This window comes from Acomys russatus, chromosome 5 (genome assembly GCF_903995435.1).
Source record: "Acomys russatus chromosome 5, mAcoRus1.1, whole genome shotgun sequence".
NCBI lineage: Eukaryota > Metazoa > Chordata > Mammalia > Rodentia > Muridae > Acomys > Acomys russatus.
Genome location: NC_067141.1, coordinates 2,490,389 through 2,515,039, shown reverse-complemented (window position 1 = coordinate 2,515,039; position 24,651 = coordinate 2,490,389). Strand labels below are relative to the sequence as shown.

Here is a 24,651-nt window from a genome sequence, read left to right as displayed (position 1 = left end):
AGGGCGACAAATTCAAGTGTCAGATGTGATGAGAGCAGGAGCCTCTGGCCTGCTTGTTGTCTGCTTTTTCTCAAGTGGGTGAATCTCAGCAGGTAGTGAGTTATGTGTTCAGGACAGTGGCAGCAATGAATTCTGTGGTGGCATGGGGCAGTTTTCCAGCATGTCTCTGGGTACCTAGTAAGATACCTGCTTTGCTGTGCCTCTGCAGGTACAGCTTTTAGCAGCCTGGCAAGAGCTGTGCCAGAGTGACCTTCCACTGGACCGGCAGCTCACCGGCCTCTACGATGCCTTGCTCGGGGCTTGGCACACACAAACCCAGTGGACCGCCCAGGTAACCGCAGCGTTGGAGAACAAGGCCGACGGTAGCACGGGAATGGGTGACTGCTCTGGACCAAGTGCTGTTGTCACCCAAGGGGTTAAAACATAGGCTTATAAACTGGCATCAGTGAACTTTTAGGTCTCTAAGGAAACCCTTCTTACCACTCTCTTCCATATCTTAAGTAGGATCCAGTGAGACAGTGTCCCCGGAGTTCAGTGGGGAGCCTCTGGCTTTCACGGGAGCCATTATTGTGATAGCTGAGAGCCAGAGGGCCCTAGTCAGGTGGTGGAGAGAGCAGACTTTCTGAACATTTTTATTTATTTTTATTTTGTGTGCATTGGTATTTTGCCTGCATGTATGTCTGTGTGAGGGTGTCGGATACTGGAGTTACAGGCAGTTGTGAGCTGCCATGTGGGTGCTGGGAACTGAGCCCCCGGTCCTCTGGAAGAACAGTCAGTACTCTTAACCACTGAGACATCTTTCCAGCACCATAGCAGACTGTTTTTTTGTTTTGTTTTGTTTTTTTCCATCTTGAGCTCAGGTCAACTTCCCTTTTCCTCACTCAGAGCTGGAGGACTAGTCTTATTTTAAAGGTGCTCTCTGAGCAGGGTGAGGTCGGTGCTAGGCTTTGAGTGGGAACCTCCCGTCACTTCCTTTCTCAGTCGATAGGGTATGAGCCACCCTTCCCTGTCTGATGTCAGAGGCTCACAGCTCTTCTGGGAGGGGAAAAGCCCATCTTACTGGGAGTGCTAGTGGGTCAGGTCTGATGGCCGTGTGACTTCTTTTCCCAGGTAGTCATGACTCCTCGGATAGTCATCCGTCACTTGCTGGAATGAACTCAGCCCTGGTTGGGAGAATTCCTTGGGTTCTATCATTCCAAGTTGGCTAAAGCGTTTTGTTTTATTTCTTTCTTTTCATCCTCCTTCTTCAGCCTCCAGTTCCTCTGTCCATGTTTATTGTTGTTTGAACCAACCTAATTCAGACTTAGGCTCTAAGTTCCCAGTTTTATGTAGGTACCACTTTCTGGTGTGCCTGTGCGTCCACGTTCACTCACACATCCTTGCCAGGACAAGGATAAAACAAAACAAAACAGAACAGAACAAAACAAAAAATCCACCTCGTGTCTATACATGAAAATGTCCTGTGCCATCTAAGAAGACCCTGGGCTCTCACCTCAATTTTGGAAGGCATGTTCATTTGTACCTTTGGCTAATGGCCCTGGCCCCCCACCCCCAAGGTTTTTTTTAGCTGGAGGTAGGTGTGTGAAGCCGGCAGGCTGCTGAAGCTTGGGCAAAGCAAGGCCAGAGGTGACAGGGTGAAGTGTCCCCTAGTGTTCCCTTCCTCCCAGCATTCATTTTATTTTAGTGAGTTTGTGGATCCAACCTGCAGTTTCACACACGCTAGGCTGAAACATTTTCTTATTTTATTTGGAGATATTTGTTGTTGTTGTTGTTTTACATATATATTTATTTTATTACATATGAATAAAACAAACTACATACAGCAGGGAGAACCATGAGACAATCATGAGTTATATAAATGTTGTATTCATAGTGATTTGGCTATTTGTATTTGTCAGACTTGAAATAAACATCTTTCCTGTCTTTTTGGGTCTAAATTTCTGAGTGGAATTCAGTATTTATCACATCGCATCTCTATTAAATCCTTTATCTTGATCTAAAAAGATCTTATCCCATAACCAACTATATTTGATTGTAAGAAATATGAAATGCTTCATGAATTTGCGTGTCATCCTTGCTCAGGGGCCATGCTAGTCTTGTCCATATCTTTCCACTTTTAGTGTATGTGCTGCCGAAGTGAGCACTGTTTTTTGTTTTTTAAGTTGCTCAGGCTGGCCTTGACTTTTTAATCTTCCTGCTTTGTTCCTCCTTTGTAGCTGGGATTACAGGTCTCTGCCACTAGATTCAGTTTTCCCTTTCTTTTCTTTCTAAGAATTGATTATTTTAAATTTTATTTTGTTATTGTTTTGAGACAAGGTCTTACTCCATAATCCAGACTGGCTTGAAATTCACTGTATAGACGGGCTTGATAGTAGAGGCAGAGGCAGGCAGATCCCATTATCTTTGAGGCCAGCCTGGTCTACATAGTGACTTTCAGGACAACCTGGGCTACATAGTGAGATCCTGTCTTAAAAAGGAAGGAAGGAAGGAGAGAGGGAGGGAGGGAGGAGAAAGAAAGAGTAGCCCAAGTTGGCCTGTAATTCATAGCAGCTCTCCTCCTCGCCCTCCTGGAGTTATAGTTATGCATGTCCACACCTATTTTGTTGTTGCTGGGTTTTGGGGGGTGGAGGTAGGGGTGGGGGCAGAGTCTCATGTACTTCTTCATGTAGCTCTGGCCTTTACTCCCTGCATGGATGTCCTGTCGTGCCTGATTTATGTGTTGCAGGGGACATTGCCCAGGCTTTGTGAAAGCACTCTGTTAACTGAACTAGATCCTCGTTCCTGCCCAGTATTGTAATTTTAAAACCTTACTCCTAATCTGGGGCTCCAACCCAGGGCCCTGGGCATACTAGTTCTTGGCCACTGAGTGCGTCATCGTCCTCCTCTGTAACTCACTATGAAGAAATCCCCAGCTATAAAAAGCTGGAAGAATTCTGCAGTGAATAACCCCACCCCAAGGCTTTGCAAGGAGCATTTCACTGTTTTGGCTTTACCACAAATCTGTCCCTCTATCGATGTCTCCAACTGTTCATTGAGACTGCTAATTTTTATTTATTTTTTTTAAAGGTCATTTGCAAACATTATTCACTTTAGAACATATACATATTATATATTATCAACCAGAGTATTTATTTGTTTAGGTTGAATTATGAAGTACAGTGATCTTAAATATGCCATGTGAGTAGTTAAATAAGTGCAGATACCTGTGCAACTTCACCCTCTTTCAACACATTCTAGAAAGTTCCCTGTGCTTCTTTCCCAGGCACCCATTGCTCTGTTGCTGTTGCTGTTGCTGCTGCTCCTGCTTACATGAATTAATCTAGTCTACTCTGGTGTTCTGTACATGCAGCAAATGGTGGGCTGGTCTTCTGATGAGATTTTCCCAGTCTGTGCATTTTGTATCATGGTTTGTTCTTTTTTATTGCTTAATATTATGACAGGTGTGAATATATATTAGTGTGTTTACAAGCTCTTTCTCCCTCTCCCTCTTTTGGTTTGGTTTTGTTTGTTTATTTATCTGTTTGTTTTAGACAAGGTCTAGTTACATAGCCCTGGCTGTCCTGGAACTCTTTATGTAGACCAGGCTGGCCTCGAATTCATAGAGATCCTTTTTCCTCGGCCTCCCAAGTGCTGGGATTAAATGTGGTCCACTCTCTTTTTTTTGATAGAAACTTGGTCTGGTCTTGTTTGAGGCTGTTGTTAAAGCCACTCTGGACAGTACTTCACAAGGGGTCTTTGTGCTTATGTGTAAATACCTGAGAGTAGATTTGTGGGTTGAGAGGGCAGGGTTTTGTTTTTGTTTGTGTGTGTGTGTGTGTGTGTGTGTGTGTGTGTGTGTCTGTATAAAATTGTCAGCCCTTTTCCAGAATGGTCATACTTTGTGCATTCCCACCTCGGTGTGCACGGGCTCTGCTTGCCGGGCATCCATGCTGATGTAAGATGTTGTCATTCTGTTTAATTTTAGCCTTCTGGTGGGTGTGTGGTAGCATCTCATTGTGACTTTAATTTGCATTTCCTTGATGACTAAAGATATTGAACACCCACTCCTGTGCTTATTGGCCGTTTGTATACATTCCTTTATGACATGTCTACTCAAGTCTCTTGCTTGTTTTAAGAAATATTGGGTTATTTGTCTTTGCACTATTTAGTTTAGGAAGTTCATTATTATGAATATAAGTCCAGTCTCAAATATGTTTGTAGACACTTTCTTCCAGTTTGTAGCTTGAGAAGAGAGTTTTTGGTTATCTGCTTGTGGGATGCTGGGGAATGAACGCAGAGTTTGCACACACCAGCCAAGTGTGCTGCCCCCTGTCTGCACACCAGCTCACACACGCCAGCCAAGTGTGCTGCCACCTGTCTGCACACCAGCTCACACACGCCAGCCAAGTGTGCTGCCACCTGTCTGCACACCAGCTCACACACGCCAGCCAAGTGTGCTGCCACCTGTCTGCACACCAGCTCACACACGCCAGCCAAGTGTGCTGCCACCGGTCTGCACCCCAGCTCACACACGCCAGCCAAGTGTGCTGCCACCTGTCTGCACACCAGCTCACACACGCCAGCCAAGTGTGCTGCCACCTGTCTGCACCCCAGCTCACACACGCCAGCCAAGTGTGCTGCCACCTGTCTGCACACCAGCTCACACACGCCAGCCAAGTGTGCTGCCACCGGTCTGCACCCCAGCTCACACACGCCAGCCAAGTGTGCTGCCACCTGTCTGCACCCCAGCTCACACACGCCAGCCAAGTGTGCTGCCACCGGTCTGCACCCCAGCTCACACACGCCAGCCAAGTGTGCTGCCACCGGTCTGCACCCCAGCTCACACACGCCAGCCAAGTGTGCTGCCACCGGTCTGCACCCCAGCTCACACACGCCACCCAAGTATGCTGCCACCGGTCTGCACCCCAGCTCACACATGCCAGCCAAGTGTGCTGCCACCGGTCTGCACCCCAGCTCACACACGCCACCCAAGTGTGCTACCACCGGTCTGCACCCCAGCTCACACACGCCAGCCAAGTGTGCTGCCACCGGTCTGCACCCCAGCTCACACACGCGAGCCAAGTGCGCTGCCACTGGTCTGCACCCCAGCTCACACACGCCACCAAGTATGCTGCCACCTGTCTGCACACCAGCTCACACACGCCAGCCAAGTGTGCTGCCACCTGTCTACACCCCAGCTCACACATGCCACCCAAGTGTGCTGCCACCTGTCTGCACACCAGCTCACACATGCCACCCAAGTGTGCTGCCACCGGTCTGCACCCCAGCTCACACACGCCAGCCAAGTGTGCTGCCACCGGTCTGCACCCCAGCTCACACACGCCAGCCAAGTGTGCTGCCACCGGTCTGCACCCCAGCTCACACACGCCAGCCAAGTGTGCTGCCACCGGTCTGCACCCCAGCTCACACACGCCAGCCAAGTGTGCTGCCACCGGTCTGCACCCCAGCTCACACACGCCAGCCAAGTGTGCTGCCACCAGTCTGCACCCCAGCTCACACATGCCAGCCAAGTGTGCTGCCACCGGTCTGCACCCCAGCTCACACACGCCAGCCAAGTGTGCTGCCACCAGTCTGCACCCCAGCTCTGAGCAGAAGTCCCGATTCCATTCTACCTACCTATCTATCTATCTATATCTATATCTGTCTGTTTATCAATTAAATTTGGGCGGGGGCAGCTACACATACCATTGTGCAACTTGTGGGAGTCAGTTCTCTCTTTTACCAGGTGGATCTCAGGGATTGAACTAAGGTTGTCAGGCTTGGTGGCAGGTGCCCTTTCCCACTGGGCCATCTTGCTGGGGTAGAGGTTTTGATTTTTTAAAATTCATTTTATTTGTGTGTGTGTGTGTGTGTGTGTGTGTGTGTGTGTGTGTGTGTGTGTGTGTGTGTGTGTGAGTGTCTGCCACTGTGGGTAGGTGCTTGAGGAAACCAGAGGGTGTCAGAGCTCTTGGAGCGGAACTGAGAGGCAGTTAACATGGGTGCTGGGAACTGAACTTGGGTCTTCTGGAAGAGCAGCATGTGCTCTGAACCACTTAGCTACCTTTCCAGCCCCCACAAGTTCTGATTTTGATGAAGCCAAGCTTATCACTTTTCTTTCTTTCATGGGTATTGTTTTCCATATCCTAAAGCACTATCACCAGCCCCGAGGTTGCAAAGGCATTCTTATTGGCGTCTTCTGGAACTGTATTAGCTTTCACCTTGCTTCTGTGGTCCATCCTAGTAAGTTTTGGTGCATAGCGAGGGGCAGATCACAAGGTCTCACCATGGACTAGTCAGGCTGACTCTGTAGCCCTCGCTCCTAAGTCTGCTTGCTTAGCGTTTATCCCCACTGGGCTCCTCCTCTTCCTCCTCCTCCTCTTCTTCTTTTTTTTTTTTTTTTTTTTTTTTTGGTTTTTTGAGACAAGGTTTCTCTTGTAGTCCTGGCTCTCCTGGACTTGCTGTAGACCAGGCTGGCCTTGAACTCACAGAGATCTGCCTATCTCTGCCTCTCGAGTGCTGGGATTAAAGACGTGCACCACCACACCTGGCTCCGGGAAATGGCTTTATTCCAGTGAAGTCTATACACAAAGTCATTTCCTGGACCTCTGGTGGCATTCTGTAAATACATGCTTCAACTACACATACTGGGTCCCTTTTGCTCAGTTTTCTCTTTCCTTGGAGTGACTGGACAAAGGGGTTCTCTGGCCATTTGCCACAAAGCAATGAAAGTTCAAGCATGGTTTCAGAATTGAGGCTGATTCCCTAGTCATGGAAGCAGTAACCACAACACAGACAGGCACAGAGCAACAACAGCATGGATAGATCATGCTTTGTCAACACAGAGCCTCAGAGGAAGATGTCTATAAAACATGGTAAAGGACTATTTGGAATAGATAGAAAACTGTAGTAACTGCATAGTTTAAAAAAAAATGGGTCCAAGACCTGAATAGAAACTTTGCAATGGAAGATAATGCCACAGTTCCTTAAGTAAAAATTTAAAGTAACACCTAAGATTAATGAGTTTAGTAGTGATGTGGACAGTGAATTCATGATAAGATATTTGAGAAAGGTAAGCATCACTGCCGGGTAGAGCGGAGTGGTGATAGCAGACAGGAGGAGCTGGGCAGGGCGGCTTATGCCTACAACCCTAGACTTTGGGAGGCGAGGCAGGAAATTCCCATACAGTGAGTTTCAGACCAGCCTGGAAAGAAAAAGAAAAGCTCAAAAAGGATGAGCAGTTGTTAGCATCTGTTCTAAGGGCAGCCAAAGCAATGATTGTAACTGGAAGAAAGGAAAGCCAGAAGGGAGACTCCATCCAGGGTAGTGGGGGGATTACTGACCGAGGTAGGGACGGGAGGGGTCTTGGGTCAGCTGGACAGAAGGAGTTTCAGTTTGTAATGCTTTGAAATATGTATTTATTTTTGTGTACTTTGTGGAGTCTCTCTTTATGTGGCCTTAGGGATGGACCTTGGGTCATGAAGCTGTCAAGATGAGTGCCTGCACCCACTGAGCCCTGTTGCTAGCCTGGGAGCTTTTAAGTTCTAAGTGAGAGTGATTAGGAAGGCAGATGGTTGGAAGGCGCACTCAGGCCATGCAAGGTGGAGTGGGATCACCATGCAGCCATTTATTATCTATTGCCCTGTGTTCTTCTCCTTCTACTTCTCTGAGACTCTAGCTGGGCGGCTCTAACCGGAGTCTAGAACAGGATTTATGAAGCCTTGTAAATTCTTAGAGTGTTCAGAAAAAAGAGAGCGTATTTTGGATCATATATACTATGTATGTACTACCTTATGACCAGTTGCCAGTGGTCTTTGATTCACTCTGAGTTGACTTGTAATTTATTTTCCTCTTCCTCCCCTCTGTCTTCTCACAGGAGGATGCTCACCCTGTTTGTGAAAACCACACATTGTCAGGATGCCGCTCTCCCTGTTAAACGGCCTTGGCATTCTTTTTTTCTTTCTTTTTCTAATAAAGAATTTCTTTTATTTGCATTAATGTTTTGCCTGGATGTATGTCTGTGAGAGGATGTTGGATCCTCTGGAACTGGAATTACAGACAGTTGTGAGCTGCCATGTGGGTGCTGGGAATTGAACTCAGAGCAGCCAGTGCTTTTAACCGCTGAGCCATCTCTCCAGCTCTGGCATTTTTTTTCCAATTGTATATTTATTATGTATACTGTATTCTAACTACATGTATGCCTGCACATCAGTAGAGGGCACCAGATCTCGTTATAGATAGTTATGAGCCACCATGTGGTTGCTGGGAATTGAACTCAGGACCTCTGGGAGAGCAACCAGTGCTCTTAACCTCTGAGCCATCTCTCCAGACCCTGGGCTCAGCATTCTTTTCTTGTCTCCTGTCAGTGCTGTTGTCACAATGCTGGCTGGACAGAATGGGCTAGGACATATTCCATGTTAGTCCACTGGTTGATGCCATAGCAAAATCCCTTAGACTGGATAGTTTAATTTTTTTTGAGATTTTATTTTTATTTTCTGTGTATGAACATTTTGTCTCTATGTGTATTTGTATATAACCCATGTGCATGCAGTGCCTGCAGAAGCCAGAAGAAGATGTCGGATCCTCTGACACTGGAGTTTCAGAGGGCTCTCAACTGCTGTGTGTGCTGGGAATTGACCTGGGTCCTCTGGAAGAGCGACCTATGCCTTAACTGCTGAGCTACCTCTCCTTTCCCTAGACTGGGTAGTTTTACTATCCAGTTTAAACAACAGTAGTAGTTCCAAACTTCTTTATGCTAGAAGTTCAAGGTCAAGTTGTGCTCAGGGCTGGAGTCTTCTCTTCTTGACCTGTGGAAGTGTGTCTTCCCTCTGAATCTCCCTCTGGCCCGGCCCAATCCTGATGTCTTCTTAAGAGAACACACCTAGCAAATAGAATCAGATCCTGCCCCTATGGTACCATTGTACCTTCACTATTTCTTCAAAGGGCTGTCTCCATAAAGGGTCAAATTTAAGTTATTCAGTGGCTCAGACTTTAGTGTGGGATTTTAGGGAGACACAGTTCAGACTATGAGATGCTCCTTCAGTGTTCTTAGTGTCTTGGGAGGATTGGTGTAAATTCTTTGATGTTTTGTAGAGATTACAGATGAACTGCCATCACTTCTGATCTTTATTTGGACCTGTTTGTTTTGTTTTGTTGAGACCGGGTCTCGTGTATTCTAGGCTATCCCTGAACTCCTGCCCTTCCTGCCTCTACTCCTATACTGCGATTGCAGGCATGAGCGGCACATCAGCTGTCTGGGCCTGTGTGACCGCTGATTCATGGTCCTGGCCAACTTCAGGTCTCTTTGGAGTTTCGTTCTCCCCTGGGGCCAGTTTTGGTAGATAGTGGCTCCAGCACTGCATGCACGGGTTCAGGCTACGGGTGTATAGTTGTTCATGGTTGTCCCTTTGGAGCTCTGCTTCCTTCCTGTTTTTATAGACTCAGTGCTAGGGTTCCTACTTGCATGTCTGAGCCTAGTAACTTGAGTCCTCTGTCCTATGTCTTTAGTTTGGGTATGGTGTATCAATTTTAGAGTGCTCTGCAAAAACCCAGCTTCTGCTGTTGATTCTTTGTATCAGTTTTCTCTTTATCTCCTCTTTCAAACCTCAGGAATCTCTTTCTTACTTTTAGTTTCCTCTTTTTCTAGTTCTGGTTCTTGGTTTTTGTGGCCGAGTCCATGTAGCTCAGGCTGGGCTTGCTTTTCTGTGTAGCTAAGGGTGGCTTTGAACTTCTGATTTGCTTGCCTCTATTTCCTGAGTGCTGGAAGTCCAGGCAGTTCTGTGTGGTGCTGGGGACTAGAGCCATGCATGGTTGATAGACAAGAGCCGTCCCACCAAGCTGCTCCTACCCCCAGAGTTCTTTAATGCGTGCAGTTAGGCCTTTGAGGTGAGATTTTTATTGTGTGCGTGCGTAGCTGTGAATCCTCCTCCTCCATCTGTTTTTGCTGTGTCCTGTGGGTTTGCTTGTGCTCTGTTTTAGTTTCTTTTCTATTAAGTTAACTTTGAATAAAGTTTTACTTTTATTGACTATATAGTTTTCCATTTGTATCTTTTTTGGCCTTTAGCTTTTCTAAGGCTAGTTCTTATATCTCATCTCATGTTTGCACCTATTTGGGTTAATCAGCACAGGATGATGAGAATACTTCCTAAGTGGACTTGGTACACTATTCAAATTTTCTCAAGAGCCCTAAGGAATAGAGAGTGAGAAAAGACCACTGGAGACGTGAGCCACCTAAACTGTCCAGGTCCACGGTCTCTGTCGTTCCTTAGAGATTGCATGTGGGCCCCAGACCTGCTCAGGGAAGAAGAGCGGCTCAGGCCCTCCAGCTATAGCCAGTGTTGCTCTTTCTTTGTGTTTTGCCCTGCTCATCCTTCCAGTCTCCCCTCTGTCACCTGAGTCCTCGCTGATGACCATCTCAGTACTGTACCAGGCATTTGGTAAGCTTTAGTGAATAGGCATGTAGGCCAGGGTTAGGCCTGGTTTTCTGACCAAATAGCAGCTCCTGTCACTTTCTATTTTGTCCTTGTCTAGTTTGGCCAGTGAGGGAAACTTAAGGTTTCCGACTGGCCCATTTTTAGCAGTCCTAGGGTCCACCTTGGAACCATCAGGAGATGGTGGACTCGCTTATTCGGAAGGCTCCTCTTGTGTGCTCCAGTGGACTGATGAAAATGCCTCTCTCCCGCTGCAGGTCTTCAAGAACCCCCATGAGGTGGTGACAGTGCTGCTGATTCAGACCCTGGGGGCCTTGGTGCCCTCCCTGCCCATGTGCCTCAGTGCAGGCGTGGAGAGAGCAGGGCCTGAACTGGAGCTCGCCAGACTGCTGGAGTTTTACGACACCACCGCCCACTTTGCCAAGGGGCTGGAGATGGCACTGCTCCCCCACCTCCGTAAGCATTCCTACTTCCTGCTCTCTGGCTGGTCTTTCCTTGCTTTGGGGGCTTGGGTGTGTTTACTGTTTCAGGTACCTGTGTGGAAAGGAAAGGGGTCAGTGTTCTTCACCCATAGGGAAAGCTTTCCCATGAAAACAATGCCAGCATGGAGTGGGGCTTCAGGGTGCTCTCCTGGCCCAGTGTTGATCAGGAGCTTCGCAGAGTCCAAGGCAGTGACAGACACTTCTGCTATGCCTGAGCGTGTAAGAAGCTCAGTGTGAAGCAGGGAGCCGTGAGTGCCGGTGAGCTGGCGGAGTTTCAGTGGGAGGCTCCTCTGCCTTTTAAGTCCAAGCCTCGGACAGTTCAACCTAAACAGTAAGTTTAGGAGAACACATAGGCTAGCGAGGAGGGCTTTGAAGGGCAGCAGCAGCTGCACAGGAGCCATGACAGGCCTGAAGTGACTGTGGGGAAGGTGGGCATTCCTGGCGCCGGCTGTGAGCAGAGCACAGCTTATCCCACTAGGGTGCATAGGGTGTAGATGCCAAGCTTTCCAGCTGTTTTCCACCGTAGGAAAAGCACCATAAACTTTTAAGTAACATAGACGTGACGCATCCTGCTGCTGTCAAATCAGGAAATTGCTTCAGGAAGGCCTCATTCTGCCATGTGGCTGCTGTGTGTCACAGACTTGGTTTATTTAATAGTTATTCTCTTTAATTACATTGTGTTTAATTGCCTGTACATTCCAGGGAGTGTGTTTATTTTTGGTGAGCCTGATGATTCACAGGTGTTGTGGCACACTCTCTGCTTAAGTCTTGTGGGAGACGCACAGTCATGTGGGTGGTTTCCCAAGGACTGTGATGCCCTGGCCCAAGTGCCTATAGAATACTTAGACTGGGCACCATGCTGGAGCAGGCTGGCCAAGGTAGGGCAGGGAGCAGGTTGCACTCCTCCGCACGGGTGGAGTTTCTTTTTTTGCTGTTTTGTTTTTTTTTTTTTCGAGACAGGGTTTCTCTGTGTAGCCTCGGCTGTCCCGGACCTACTTGGTAGACCAGGCTGGCCTCGAACTCACAGTGATCCACCTGTCTCTGCCTCCCAAGTGCTGGGATTAAAGGCGTGCACCACCACTTCCCAGCTACGGATGGAGTTTCTTAAAGACTTGAGAAACACCCTCCAAACTCAGCAAGAAAGCTTAGATTCCTAGTAATTTCAAATGAGGCCTTCAAACTGTTCTTTGTATTGTTTTAAGCCAAAAAAAAAAAAAAAAGAGGTTTGGAAAAATAGGTGTGGTGGTGCATGCCTTTAATCTCAGTACTCCAGAGGCAGAAACAGGAGGATCTCTGTGTTAGCCTGATCTGTGGAGTGAGTTCCAGGACAGTCGGGCTACACAAAGAAACCCTGTCTTGAGGAACAGTACAAGGGCTGGAGATACGGCCTGGTGGTTAAGAGCACTGGCTACTCTTCCAAAGGAAGAGCAAGTAGAATGTCAAGTCCTTTGGCTGTGTGCCCAGGAGTGGTATATCCCAGTCATAGAGTGGACTCACTTCTAGTGTTTTGAGGCCTCTCCATACTGACTTCTAGAGTGGCTGCATCAATTTGCAGTCCCACTAGCAGACAATGAAGGCGCCCCTTTCTCTACATTTTTGCCAGCATTTGTGGCTGGTTGTTTGGTTGATCTTGGTTGATCTTAGCTATTCTGGCTGGGGTGAAATGAAAGCTCAAAGTTATTTAAATTCGCATGTCCATAACCATAATTGCTAAGAATGATACATACTTTTGTTTGCTTTTTTTTTTTTTTTTTTTTTGAGACAGCGTTTCTCTGTCTAGCTTGGCTGTCCTGGACTCACTATGTAGAGCTCCCAACTTCTATGTAGACCAGGCTGTCCTGAAACTCACTGCCTACCTCTGCCTCCTAAGAGCTGGGATTACAGATGTGCACCAATCCCAGCATGTTTTATTAACTCTTTGCTTTTTGAAATTTTTATATTCTAAATATTACTCTTGTCAGATATATAGTTGGCAAAGATTCTCCCCCATTTTGTGGATTTCTTCTTTGCTTGATTGATTATCCATTAGCTGTGCAGAAACTTTTAGTTTTATGAGGTCACACTTGGCACTTTTGCCCTTAATTCCTAGGCAAATGGAGTCCTTTTCAGAAAGTCCTTTCCTAAACTGCATATGTTTTCTTCCAGCAGTTTCAGTGTTTCAGATTTCAAATTGAGATCTTCAATCCTCTTCGATTTAATTTTTATGCAGGGCAACTGACGTGCATCTGATTTCATCCTTTTACACGTGGACATGCACTTTTCCCCAGCCCTATGCAGAGCCCTTTTCAGGAACACTGCAGATGAGGTCTCCTCCAGAGCCTCTTCTCTATAATCACTTTTTTTTTTTAAAGATTTATTTATTTATACAGATTTATGTATACAGTGTTCTGTCTGCATGTAGGCCTGCACACCAGAAGAGGACAATTCCCAGTCACCATGTGGTAGCTGGGAATTGAACTCAGGCCCTTTGGAAGAACAGCCAGTGCCCTAAACATCTGAGCCATTTCTCCAGCCCCCTATAGTCACTTCTTGACCCTATCAAAGTGTGGTTTTTATTTTATTATATTTTTCACTTTTGTTTATTTAGCACATATACATATGAGCATGTGTGTGCCATGGCATACATGTAGAGGTCAAAGAACAATTGGGGGAGCCGATTTTCTCCTACCATGTGGATCCCAGGAGTCAAATTCAGTTCATTAGGCTTGGCAGCAAATTCCTTTTCTTGCTGTGAGCCATTTCACTGACCCTGATAAGTGCTGTTTGTTTGTTTTTGTTTTTTAAAGTATGCATGTGTGTGTGGTTATGTGCACGAGAATACAGATGCCCACGGAGGCCAGAATAATCAGGTCTATTTGGAGCTTGAGTTAAAGGTGACTGTGAGTTGCCTCATTTGGGTGTTGAAGACCGAACTCAGGCCCTTTGAAAGAGCAGAACTGCTTTTATCTGCTGAACTGTCTCTCCAGCCCCTGGTTTACTTTTTTGAGACAAATCTCATACATAGCCCAGGCTGGCCTCCAACTCCCTGTATAGCAGAGGACGCCCTGGAATGCCTCCTCCTGTCACCTCCACCTGACACTATGGGCGTGCATCACTACTCTCCGGCCCAGGAGTTTTCACCTGAGTCTGGCGTCTCACTGCAAGGGGTGTGCGAGCCCTCGGGGCATGGTGTTTGTATGCCACTGGGAACAATACTCAGCTCAGATTTTTGCTCTGGGGATCACAGAGGCTTCTGTGACTGAGAAAAGCAGATCAATGCAATGTGGGCGATCAGGGGGTGTTCCAGTAGAGTACCTCTTTCCTATTTTTCCAGCAGCCAGTTTCATATTATTTATCTATTGTTATTTTAACTTGTTCCCTACAGAGGACCACAATATGGTGAAAGTGGTGGAGCTGGTGGATGCTGTGTATGGCCCATATAAACCCTACCAGTTAAAGTACGGTGACATGGAGGAGAACAACCTTCTCATACAGATCAGCGCTGTGCCTCTGGTAATGTCTGACAGCAATGCAGTGCGGCTACCAGCGGCTCACCAAGCATTCTGTGTGCTAGGCTCTTGGCTGTGTATAGCGGAGGTTTGGGGTGGGATCAAGTGTACATAAAAGGGAAGAGAGAAGGAAAGGAAGAAGGTAGGCTGGCTGGCTTTAAATGCCTCAGGCACTCTTGCAGTCCAAATAGAAAATGAAGCTACCAATGTGCTTCCATCTTCGTTTCAAATCACTAGTTAAAAGAAAGCAAAACAAATCAAAGAGACTTAAATTTGTCTCTTCAACGTAGCAATGTTGTCTTATGTTGGTCTTTTATGTTAAGGGTTTTGGAGCAGGTACCCTATGTGGGCGCCAAGGGGTCAAGGCCATCTCACTGTCAGACAGTGTTTTGAGGTGAGCTGCTATGAGCAGCAGTTGAGGCCTGCCACCTCCAGGGACCTAGGAAGTCTGCTCTGCCTCAGTTCTGTTCTTGTCCTGCAGCAGGTATTTCCCCTCTGTTGCCCTCCTTTGAGTGTCCAATCGGGGAACCTTATCCTAGCTGTAGTGCTAGCAAGAGAAGTACCATTTTACTAATCACAGAAAGAGAGCAAAGAAACGAAGACTACAAGGATGCCAGTCTTAGCTAGGGTTTTGTTGCTGTGAAGACACCGTGACCACAGCAGCTCTTATAAAGGAGAATATTTAGATGGGGCTGGCTTACAGTTTCAGAGGTTAGTCCATTATCATCATACAGGAAGCATGGGAGCGTGCAGGCAGACAGGGTGCTGGAGAAGGAGCTGAAAATTCTACATCTTGATCCACAGGCAGCAGAAGCAACCTGTCTGTATAGCTTGAGCATATGAAACCTCAAAGCCTGTCCCCACAGTGACATGCTTCCTCCAATAAGGCCACACCTCCAAAATAGTGGGACTTCCTATGGGCCAAGCATTCAAATGAACAAAACATTGGTTATGTTTTTCTGCCAGGAGTTAATTTCTCTGTGTGTGTGTGTGTTTGGTTTCTAAGATGGTTTAGCTGCCACTTTCCCCATGGTGCGTTCTGGTGTTAATGCTGTCTATGCCAGCGTTCTCGAGTCTGATGAGGCTCTTGCTTGTCTATATCTACTGCCCAGGAGCACGGGGAAGTGATCGACTGCGTTCAGGAGCTGAGCCACTCTGTGCACAAGCTCTTTGGCCTGGCATCTGCAGCTGTTGACAGATGTGCCAGATTCACCAATGGCCTGGGGACCTGTGGACTGCTGACAGCCCTGAAATCCCTCTTTGCCAAGTAAGGCTGAGGGTGCTGGGGGGGTGGGGGGGGAGGCGGATGAGGGGCAGGGCCGGCCACATTGGAGGATCCTGTCTATTCCACTTAAGAGTGTGTTCTGTGTTCCTGTTGCTGTGACCCTTGGAAGAAGCCTGTACCTGATCCCGAGAGGATATTCTTAAGGATGCTCACTTGAGCATCATTTGCATAGGTGGAGCACTGGAAGTTATCAACATGTTCATCCATTGGGCTATGACTAAATACATACTTTAAAATGTCAGGTGAGCCAGGTGTAGGGTCACACGCTTTTAATCCTAGCACAGAGACAGAGGTAGAGGCAGGCAGATATCTGTGAGTTTGAGGCCAATCAGATCTGCATAGTTTGAGGCCAGTCAGGACTATGGAGAGAGACCCTGTCTCCAAAAGCACGCGCACACGTGCATGCGCGCGCACACACACACATACACACACACATATACACACACACACACAAATAAAAATTTTCAAGTAAAATTAAAAAGTGATCTAAGTGCCCTATAGGTGAAAGAAGCTACTTATAAAACGCCATCCATCTGTCTGAATTGCCCCAAACAGACAAGTTTATCGAGAAAACCAGAACAGGTTCCTGGTTACCTGGGAGAACCTAGGGAAGATGAAGTAACCAAAGGCGTTGGGGTATCCTCCGAGGTAGAGTGTGATTTGCATACTTGGGTTAAGTACCCAGTACCCCAAAAGTAAAACCAAAAACTTGTTACTGAAAGAAAGAAAAAGAAAGCTGGGTATGGTGGTATATGCCTTTAATCCTAGCACTTGGGAGGCAGAGGCAGGTGGATCTCTGAGTTCGAGGCCATCCTGGTCTACAAAGTGAGTTCCAGGACAGCTAGGGCTACCCTGTCTGGAAAAAAGCCAAGGAAAAAAAACCAAACACCAAACACCAAACCAAACCAAACCAAACCACCAAACCAATATATACATATATATGAAAGAAAAAGAGAAAAAAGGGAAAGTTTAATCACATTTTGACAGAAGAATAAGAAAGAATTATTAGGCTGAGTCCTCTGACCCGTGTAAGGGAGGCATGAGGTCCTTGGGAGCAGGCATACTCCAGTTTTTATGTATTGACTTTTGATCAGATCTGCCCCCTGTTTCTGTGTCCTTAATTCCGTCCCTCTCTGGCACCACTTTCCTTCGCATCTTCATGTGTGCTTTCTTTTTATATCCAGGGTCTACTTAGTACTGCTAGCATGTGCATGCGTGTTCTGCCAGTGTACGCATGCGTGTTGGGCCATTTACTGGCACATGAGTAGCCTCTTCTTGGGAGCTGCACCTCTGAAGACAACTGACTCTTCTTCCCCCAGCAGCCATCAGTTGCCAGCAGCTCCTCAGCTAGAAGTAGAACTTCAAGGCCCCTCCCGCAGCTGTGTTCGGATTTTGTCAGACTTGATCTTGTGCAGGTGTCATGCACGTAGTCACAGACAGCTTCTCTGAGTTCGTGTGTGTCTAGCACATACTGTTCCTCTGCAGATGTCCACTACCTCTGCCTCTTCCAGTCTTCTCATCTCATCTTCCCTGATGCTTCCTGGGTCTTAGGTGTGGGGTGATGGTAGCTGTTTCATTTAGAGCTGAGCATCTCACAGTCTCTTATTCTAAACACAATGACTGATTATGCATCTCTCTACTAACCTGCCTCTGCAGGAAAAAGAAGCTTCTCTGATGAGGATTGAGAGATGCACTGACCTGTGGGTATAGATGATCATTTAGAGGACAGTTCACTGTCCATTTAATTGGCCTGTGACCTAGCCAACCACAGGTTTTTGCCGATGGTGACACTACAAGGTAGTACACGAGCATCGTCTTGTGGATCAGGTCTCAAATCCACTTAGGAAGTTTGCTCCCATGACATTTATGTAGCTAGGGGGCATACCTTGCTCTAGACACCATATGCAACCAAAAAACAAGAAACCACAATAACTGGTAAATATGGATTGCATCTTTTTGAGTTATTGGTCAGTGGAGTCCCATGGACGTCTCCACACAATCCACATCTGTGTTGTTGCCCCTGGTTACCGCTTAGAGCTCGATAGTAGCATCCTGCTTCTGAAAACACCACATATTTGAATCACAGGACATGGAGGAACCAAGCTGGTTCCTACTGGGAAGTTTCATCCCCACTGGAGAGCTTTCACAGTGCTGAAGGTGCTGTGCGCACTTACTTGGGGGTGTGGGGAGCAAAGTAATCAACCATCTCACCAGCTGTGAAGTCGATGAGCCACAGGTACATTGCTGTGTCCTCCAAGGGCCTCCCCGTGGTAATTCGTTTCTCCATGAGGCCGCCCTGCATCTCCAGATTCCTTCACTGAACTGAATGCTGTTTTGCTTAGGATATTAGGGAGCTCTTGTCATTCCAGAAATACCAGGCTGGCCCTTGTGAGCCCAGTGTTCTTGGCTGTGGCCACCAACTCTGCCCTGGGCAGCCCTGGTAAGGCCTCAAGGGTCAGAGGTTTGCCCAGAGGAGCCCAGGTGTGCTTCTGGAACGAGAGAAGCACTAGCAGTGAGTGCAGTGTTCACTTACTTTTCTTTTTTCTATTTTTTAGTTTTTCATTTTCTCGAGACAGGGTTTCTTTGTACAGCCTTGGCTGCCCTAGACTTGCTTTGTAGACCAGACTGGCCTCAACTCACCTCTGCCTCCCCGAGTGCTGGGATTGCAGGTGTGCACCACTGCTCCCAGCCACTGACTTATTTTTATCTTTTAGATTTATTTTGTATGTATGAATTTTTTTTTGCCTGCATTTCTACTTGCGAACCATGTGCTTATCTGGTATCCGTGGAGGTGAGAAGGCAGCACTGGATCCCCCGGAACTGCAGTTATAGATGGTGGTGAGCTGCCACGAGGGTGCTGGGAACTGAACTCAGGCCTCTGCCAGCGCAGCCAGTGTTTTTAATCACTGAGTCAAGTTCCCTTGTGCCTCCCACATTGCCTCTTCTTTAAAAAAACCTCTTATTTGTCTCGCCACCATCAGGATTTTATGGATGGAAAGCTTTTTTTTTCTATTTTTTTTTATTAATTTATTCTTGTTACATTTCAATGGTTATCCCATCCCTTGTATCCTCCCATTCTTCCCTCCCTCCCATTTTCCCCTTATTCCCCTCCCCTATGACTGTTCGTGAGGGGGAATACCTCCCCCTGTATATGCTCATAGGGTATCAAGTCTCTTCTTGGCAACCTGCTGTCCTTCCTCTGAGTGCCACCAGGTCTCCCCCTCCAGGGGACATGGTCAAATGTGAGGCACCAGAGTACGTGAGAAAGTCATATCCCACTCTCCACTCAACTGTGGAGAATGTTCTGACCGTTGGCTAGATCTGGGTAGGGGCTCCCGCTCAAACTAAGGCACCAGCCAAGGAAAGCTTTTTTTTTTTTTTTTTTTTTAAGATCTAAAATATATTCTGTAAGATAATAGAAATAATGCTTTTGGAAATAGTTTTCCATATATATATATAAAATATATATATATTGAGCCCAGTGTTCCAGTGTTCTTGGCTGTGGCACCAGCCCTGCCCTGGGCAGCCCTGGTAAAGTCTCAAAGGTCAGAGGGTTATATATATATATATATATTTTGTATAAAATGTAAAATTATGCCCCCATTAGCTTTCAGTCCCACAAAAGTAGCATATTGGAACACTTTGGGTTTGGTTTTCTAACTCTTGGCAAATGCAAAAGGTTTTATCAACTTTAAAAAATATTATCTGTCACTCCTCTACCATGAAAATGAGGTCATGAGCTTTTAGGGCATTTTCTTCCTTTAGCCCTTACCCCTCTGAGCACTGATCAGATTTTCTTTTCTTCTGTTGTTTTTATGATTCCAAAATAATTTATACTTCCATTAAAACTTACCATATAAAAGTATAATGGGGCAATGAGATCACTGTCTCTAGAATTTGGATATTACTAATATTGCAAGTTTATAAACGGAATTGAAGTTAATTTTATCAAGGTTCAAGTGGGTGAGCTCCCACTCTCAGGGGAGAGGAGGGCTTGGACAGGGTAGGGAGGATGGGGCAGAGTAAGTAGCCTGACTTGAGCTCTGGCCCTGCACACTAAGGTAGCCCATAAGGAGGCAATAGAAAAATGGCTGCACAGCTGCGGCAGCACAGGTCTCGGAGTTGGATCAACCTGGGCTCAGCCTGGTCCTGGCACCCAGGAGCCGGCTTGTGTGCTGGTCACTGCTCCTTTCTGTGTTTCGGTGTCTTTGCTTTGAGTAAACTGGACTGAAACAGTGAATATTAAGGAAAGGATTATAATTGACATCCTAACAGACTAACTTTCTTGTGGTGGTCACCTGAAGCTGTCTATGGTGAAAGTGAATTAAAGCGGGTAATATTCTTTCTATCTAGTGTCTGTCTGTCTGTCTATGTATCTATCATCTACCTATGTGTCTATCTTATCTATCTATCTATCTACCTACCTACCTATCTACACACACACACACACACAGACACACGCACACACGCACTCACACGCACCCATACACACACAACTTATACTTGTGGTTTGAATTATGGACTGAAAGACAGTGAGATTTCCTGGCTGCACAGCATCCCAGGAGCTCTGTCATGGAAGCTGTAGCCTGCTTGTGGCACATTTGTCATAGTTCCTGGCTGCTGACAGTTGTTTAATTTCTCACAATAGAGACAGTTATGTCTCCTAACTTTTATTGTCAGTTTTCTCTTGAGTCCTCTGTTCTCTGTGGAATTGTGGTTTCTCAGCTAAAGCCTGGGAGGTCTTTGTAAAGGGAATTGAGTGGTTGTGCAATGTCTGGGTCAGCTCTTCCACTGCAAAGTAAATGAAAGGCCTTTCTTTTTGCTACACAGCTCCCTTTTCAGGCCCCGGGTACCACATTCTGCTCTGTTCTCTTAGCGCTGATGATTTAGGGAGGGAGGGAGGTTAGACTCTTTGTGATGCACAGACATAGGATTCCTGTCTTCCAGAGGACACAGCCCCACTTTGTCTTCATCTTCATCTTCTTGAGGACATAGGAACGAAATTTATATCTTTAAAAATATGTCTCACCTGGAGCTTTCATCTCATACTTTCCAGAGATTTTACACTATTTTATTTGTAAGAGGATGCAGAAGACATCATTAAATCCAGTTTAGAGATGAGAAAACTGAGGTCTAAAGACACCGAGGCACACACCCAGAGTTGTAATGTATGTGTGTCACTCAACTGGGAGTTGGTACCAGGATTTCCTTCTGCCTGGACCATTGCTGGCTGCTGGAGCTGTAGTAAAGAGCTACAGAGCACAGACCCTGTTCTACAGAGCTGACAGTCACACCAGCAATACAGCTTCACACACCGAGTCAGCCAACACTAAGTAAGCCGTTCAGTTACAGTGCACAAGTGTGCTGAGAGAAGCAGTGTGTGCAGTGAGCGCCATCAGCGCGGCCTCTGAGGGTCTCCGCCGACGGTACTCCTGGGTGCCCTTCCCACTGCTGAGCTTCAGTCTTCCTGCCATAGCTAGATTGGAAGATGTGCTCGCAAAAGTACCCTGGATGTCAGTGACTGCATTACAGTTGGCCCATGTGGCCTGTTTCTGAAGAAGTTCATGTGCCAGGATGAGGGGTTATTTAGCATCTCGTACCTGGTTGGCTAGTGGATCCTGTTTGTGACCACCTGTCCCTCCTTATCCAGAACACCCCCTGAAGCCCCCCTGTCTTGTATTAAATGGCCTGGAAGTTTTTGTGTAGCAGGAGGTTCCTAAGTGTTCTCACACCATGACAGAAGCCTTTAAGGACATTTACAAGGTCGTGCTTTGGACCTCTGGGATTCCAGCTGTTCTTAGAGCTGTCACTTTCTCCTCCCCCTTAGGTACGTGTCTCATTTCACCAACGCTCTCCAGTCGATCAGAAAGAAATGCAAGCTGGACGATATTCCTCCCAACTCCCTTTTCCAGGAAGATTGGACTGCTTTTCAGAACTCTGTCAGGTAACATGGATGCTTCAGTGTAAGCATGCACCAAATGCAGCAGGTTTGCCAACATGGCCGTAAAATGGTCTGTGAAATGTGTGTATTTATGATGAGTTGTTCCTTTTTTTCTCTTTCAGTGCCTTTGTCTGTTTGTTTTGAGACAGGGTCTCTTTTAATAGTTGTGGCTGTCCTGGAACTTGCTATGTAGACCCCACTGGCCTAGATCACAGCGATAGGCCTGCCACTGCCTCCTGATCCCACACCTGCTGGGATCAAAGGTGTGTGTGATCCTGGCTCAGTGCCTTTTTTAAAGCCAGTACCTAAATTTAAGCAGCCAGTTAAAAAAAAACCAACCATATGCCAACAACAAAGTGCCAAAATATTCCTATAGCATGTAAAATATTTTTTCTGTATGTTTTATTTTCTGTATGTTTCTGTATGAATTTTTTTTCTGTATGTTTTATCTGAGCACCATGTGCATGCAGTACCAGAGGAGGACAGAAGAGGGCATCAGATCCACTGGAACCACAGTTAAGATGGTTGTTAGCCACCATATAGGTACTGGGAACTAAACATTTGTCCTTTGCAAGAGCAGCAAGGGCTCTTAATCACTGAACCATCTCTCCAGTTCCTGTGAAAAAATGTAAAAATTTCTTTTCAAATTCCTTTTCTTCTTTAATGAAAAACTCTTTCACATTTGGTGTGAGATCCCCTTTCTCTAACCTGTGGGGTGTTTTGGATTTTGTCCCCAAAACTAACATGTGCAGCTATATTTGGTAGAGGACAGCTGAGCTGGTCTGTCCTGTGTTGGGTCTAAGAACCACGGTGTTTCATCACGTGGAATGTCTTGGGAAGGACCCTGCAGGAGTTGAGGGGCAGCATTGAGCTGGCCCTCGCATGTTGTCAGCAGCTACACTGAGGAGCTCGTGTGGTTTTTGGGCCACCAGGTAGATGTCCCATTGCCTGGGGAATATTGTCAGGAAGGTCTTGAGAAAATCTTGGCCCTGGCATGTTCAGCTGAAAAGTCTCTGACCCACAGATACCACTTACCATCATAGCACTTAAAAGAATTGTGGGGCTGGAGAGAGATGGCTCAGAGGTTCAGCACACTGGTTCTCCTTCCAAAGGTCCTGAGTTCAATTCCTAGAAACCACATGGTGGCTCACAATCATCTATAATGTGACCTGGTGCCCTCTTCTGGTGTGCAGGCAAAGCACTATATCCATAATAAATAAATACAATAAATCTTTAAAAAAGAATTGTGGCTTAGTTACCAACATGTAAAGCAAACTGAACACAGTCCAGATCTCTGAATTGGCACAACTTATGAGTTGTCTGCATTGTCACAGAGATAATGGGTCTGGTAGTTGAAGTGTCTGACTAGGGTGTCTAGAGACACTTGTTTTTCCAAAACTGCTTCTCACGGCTCTGTGTTCCAGAGGCGAGCTGCTCCTCAGCTGACCCCTGGCCCCAGCGCCCGGGTGTGTCCCATGGCAACATCATGGTGCATGCTGGGAATGCCAGCGCTTGGCCAGCCACTGAAGGTTGTCAGCGTGAGTCCAGGATCACCCAGGACCATCTTGGTTACCATCTCGTGCCCTCTGTTCTGGGCTTTATCTTTATGGCCCGCGATGCTAACTTCATCCCCTCTCCCATGGTATTGTGGCATACAGGAGATATTCTGTACAAGGCTTGTCTGGTGCACCCGAGGCGAGCGGAATATTTTACTTTCTCATGATGGAATGCCCAGATATCCTGGTGATGACAGGCACTTTCAGAGAGAGTTAAAAATTAACTAGGCTTGAGATGTTTTGAATCTTTGGATTTGTCCCAACATAATGGGTTTGCTGTTGAAGGACTCGGGCTGGCATTAATATTACTTCAAAATGCAAAGGTTATGAAATGCAGATGTGACACTCGCTCAGGCTTATCTCACAGACAGATGAGTTGGTCATCATCTGCCTTTCATGTGTGAGAGGGAGACAGTTTCCTATGCAAATAGTGGCTGTCTAGTAGGTATTGAGTAATAAATACATTTTGCTTTCAAATTTCAAACACTGAGTACTTCTAGCCAGTTTTCTTAGTTAAAACCCAGTTTGAGGTAGCGTTGGGCAGGATTGTGATTCATGACCGAGTGTTAGTGACAGGGAGGCCAGCACTTGCCTCTAACATTCGTTATATTAAACATTTCAGGAAGGCAGTGACAGGTTTACACTTTTCCCAGAACCCAGTGCCACCAGAAGGAGCAAATAGTTAGAATTTTTATGAATGAGACTGTTTTGTCCTGTAAATGCTGGCATGCCAGGCAGTACTTGAGCTTGAAGTGTCTTTGTTCTGTCTAGGATCATAGCCACCTGTGGAGAGCTCCTGCGCCAGTGTGGGGACTTCGAGCAGCAGCTAGCGAACAGGTAGGAGGGGTGAGCTTGCTCTCCTTGCTCTTCGTTCGCTGGGCTTCTTGGCTGGGAGGTATGGACAGAACCTAAAAGCCACGGGGCTGGAGGACTGACTGTACCTAGATACAAGGTGTCATTACTGTCATCATTAAACATTTATTGAACACCTGAAAGGGCAGGGCTCATCCTACTTGGCAGTAGCCACATAAATCTGGTTAGATATGGAGGCGCCGGTCTAGATGAGGTAATAGTACATGTTGTTTCCCAATTCCACGTGGGTTAGGCTTCTCCTTATGGTCAGTTACTGGGCTTGAAGTACATTTCCCCATAGAGAGCATGTTACAAGTGGTGACTAAAGCCCTGGACCAACCCAGAGGATAGAAATTAACCCAGGCAGCCTGCAGTACAGGTCCTGAGGTAGAAGTCTGGGCTGCCAAGGAGTATGAATCAAAGGAGAATTTTAGGGTCTGCTCTAAAGCAGTCTGCTCTAAGGTAGTATTGGAGTCTCCCCTCCAATACTGCCAGGGCTTTTTATGTGATCCAGACTTGCCCCATTCAGACATTTCCCTACCAAGCTTTCCAGTTTCCTTGTTTCTTCATCCTGTAGGAATTAAGAAGCCTGGTGTGTGTGTTAGGGGAGGGGTGATTGTTTTTTAATAGTTATTGTGTGT

At 46.6% G+C, this 24,651-nt stretch overlaps 1 protein-coding gene and 1 non-coding gene across 2 annotated transcripts in view; one reads left to right on the top strand and one right to left on the bottom strand.

Annotated features, from left to right (window-relative positions):
- Positions 1-24,651, top strand: part of Cog7 (component of oligomeric golgi complex 7) — a 59,813-nt gene that overhangs the window by 15,511 nt on the left and 19,651 nt on the right. Inside the window, 6 exon segments of the mRNA XM_051145165.1 lie at positions 209-331; positions 10,664-10,862; positions 14,253-14,380; positions 15,489-15,643; positions 21,489-21,605; positions 23,930-23,995. Coding sequence (XP_051001122.1) covers positions 209-331; positions 10,664-10,862; positions 14,253-14,380; positions 15,489-15,643; positions 21,489-21,605; positions 23,930-23,995 — 788 coding nt within the window.
- Positions 2,038-2,144, bottom strand: LOC127190262 (U6 spliceosomal RNA). Its single transcript, XR_007830758.1, has one exon. It is a non-coding gene; the product is annotated as a U6 spliceosomal RNA (small nuclear RNA).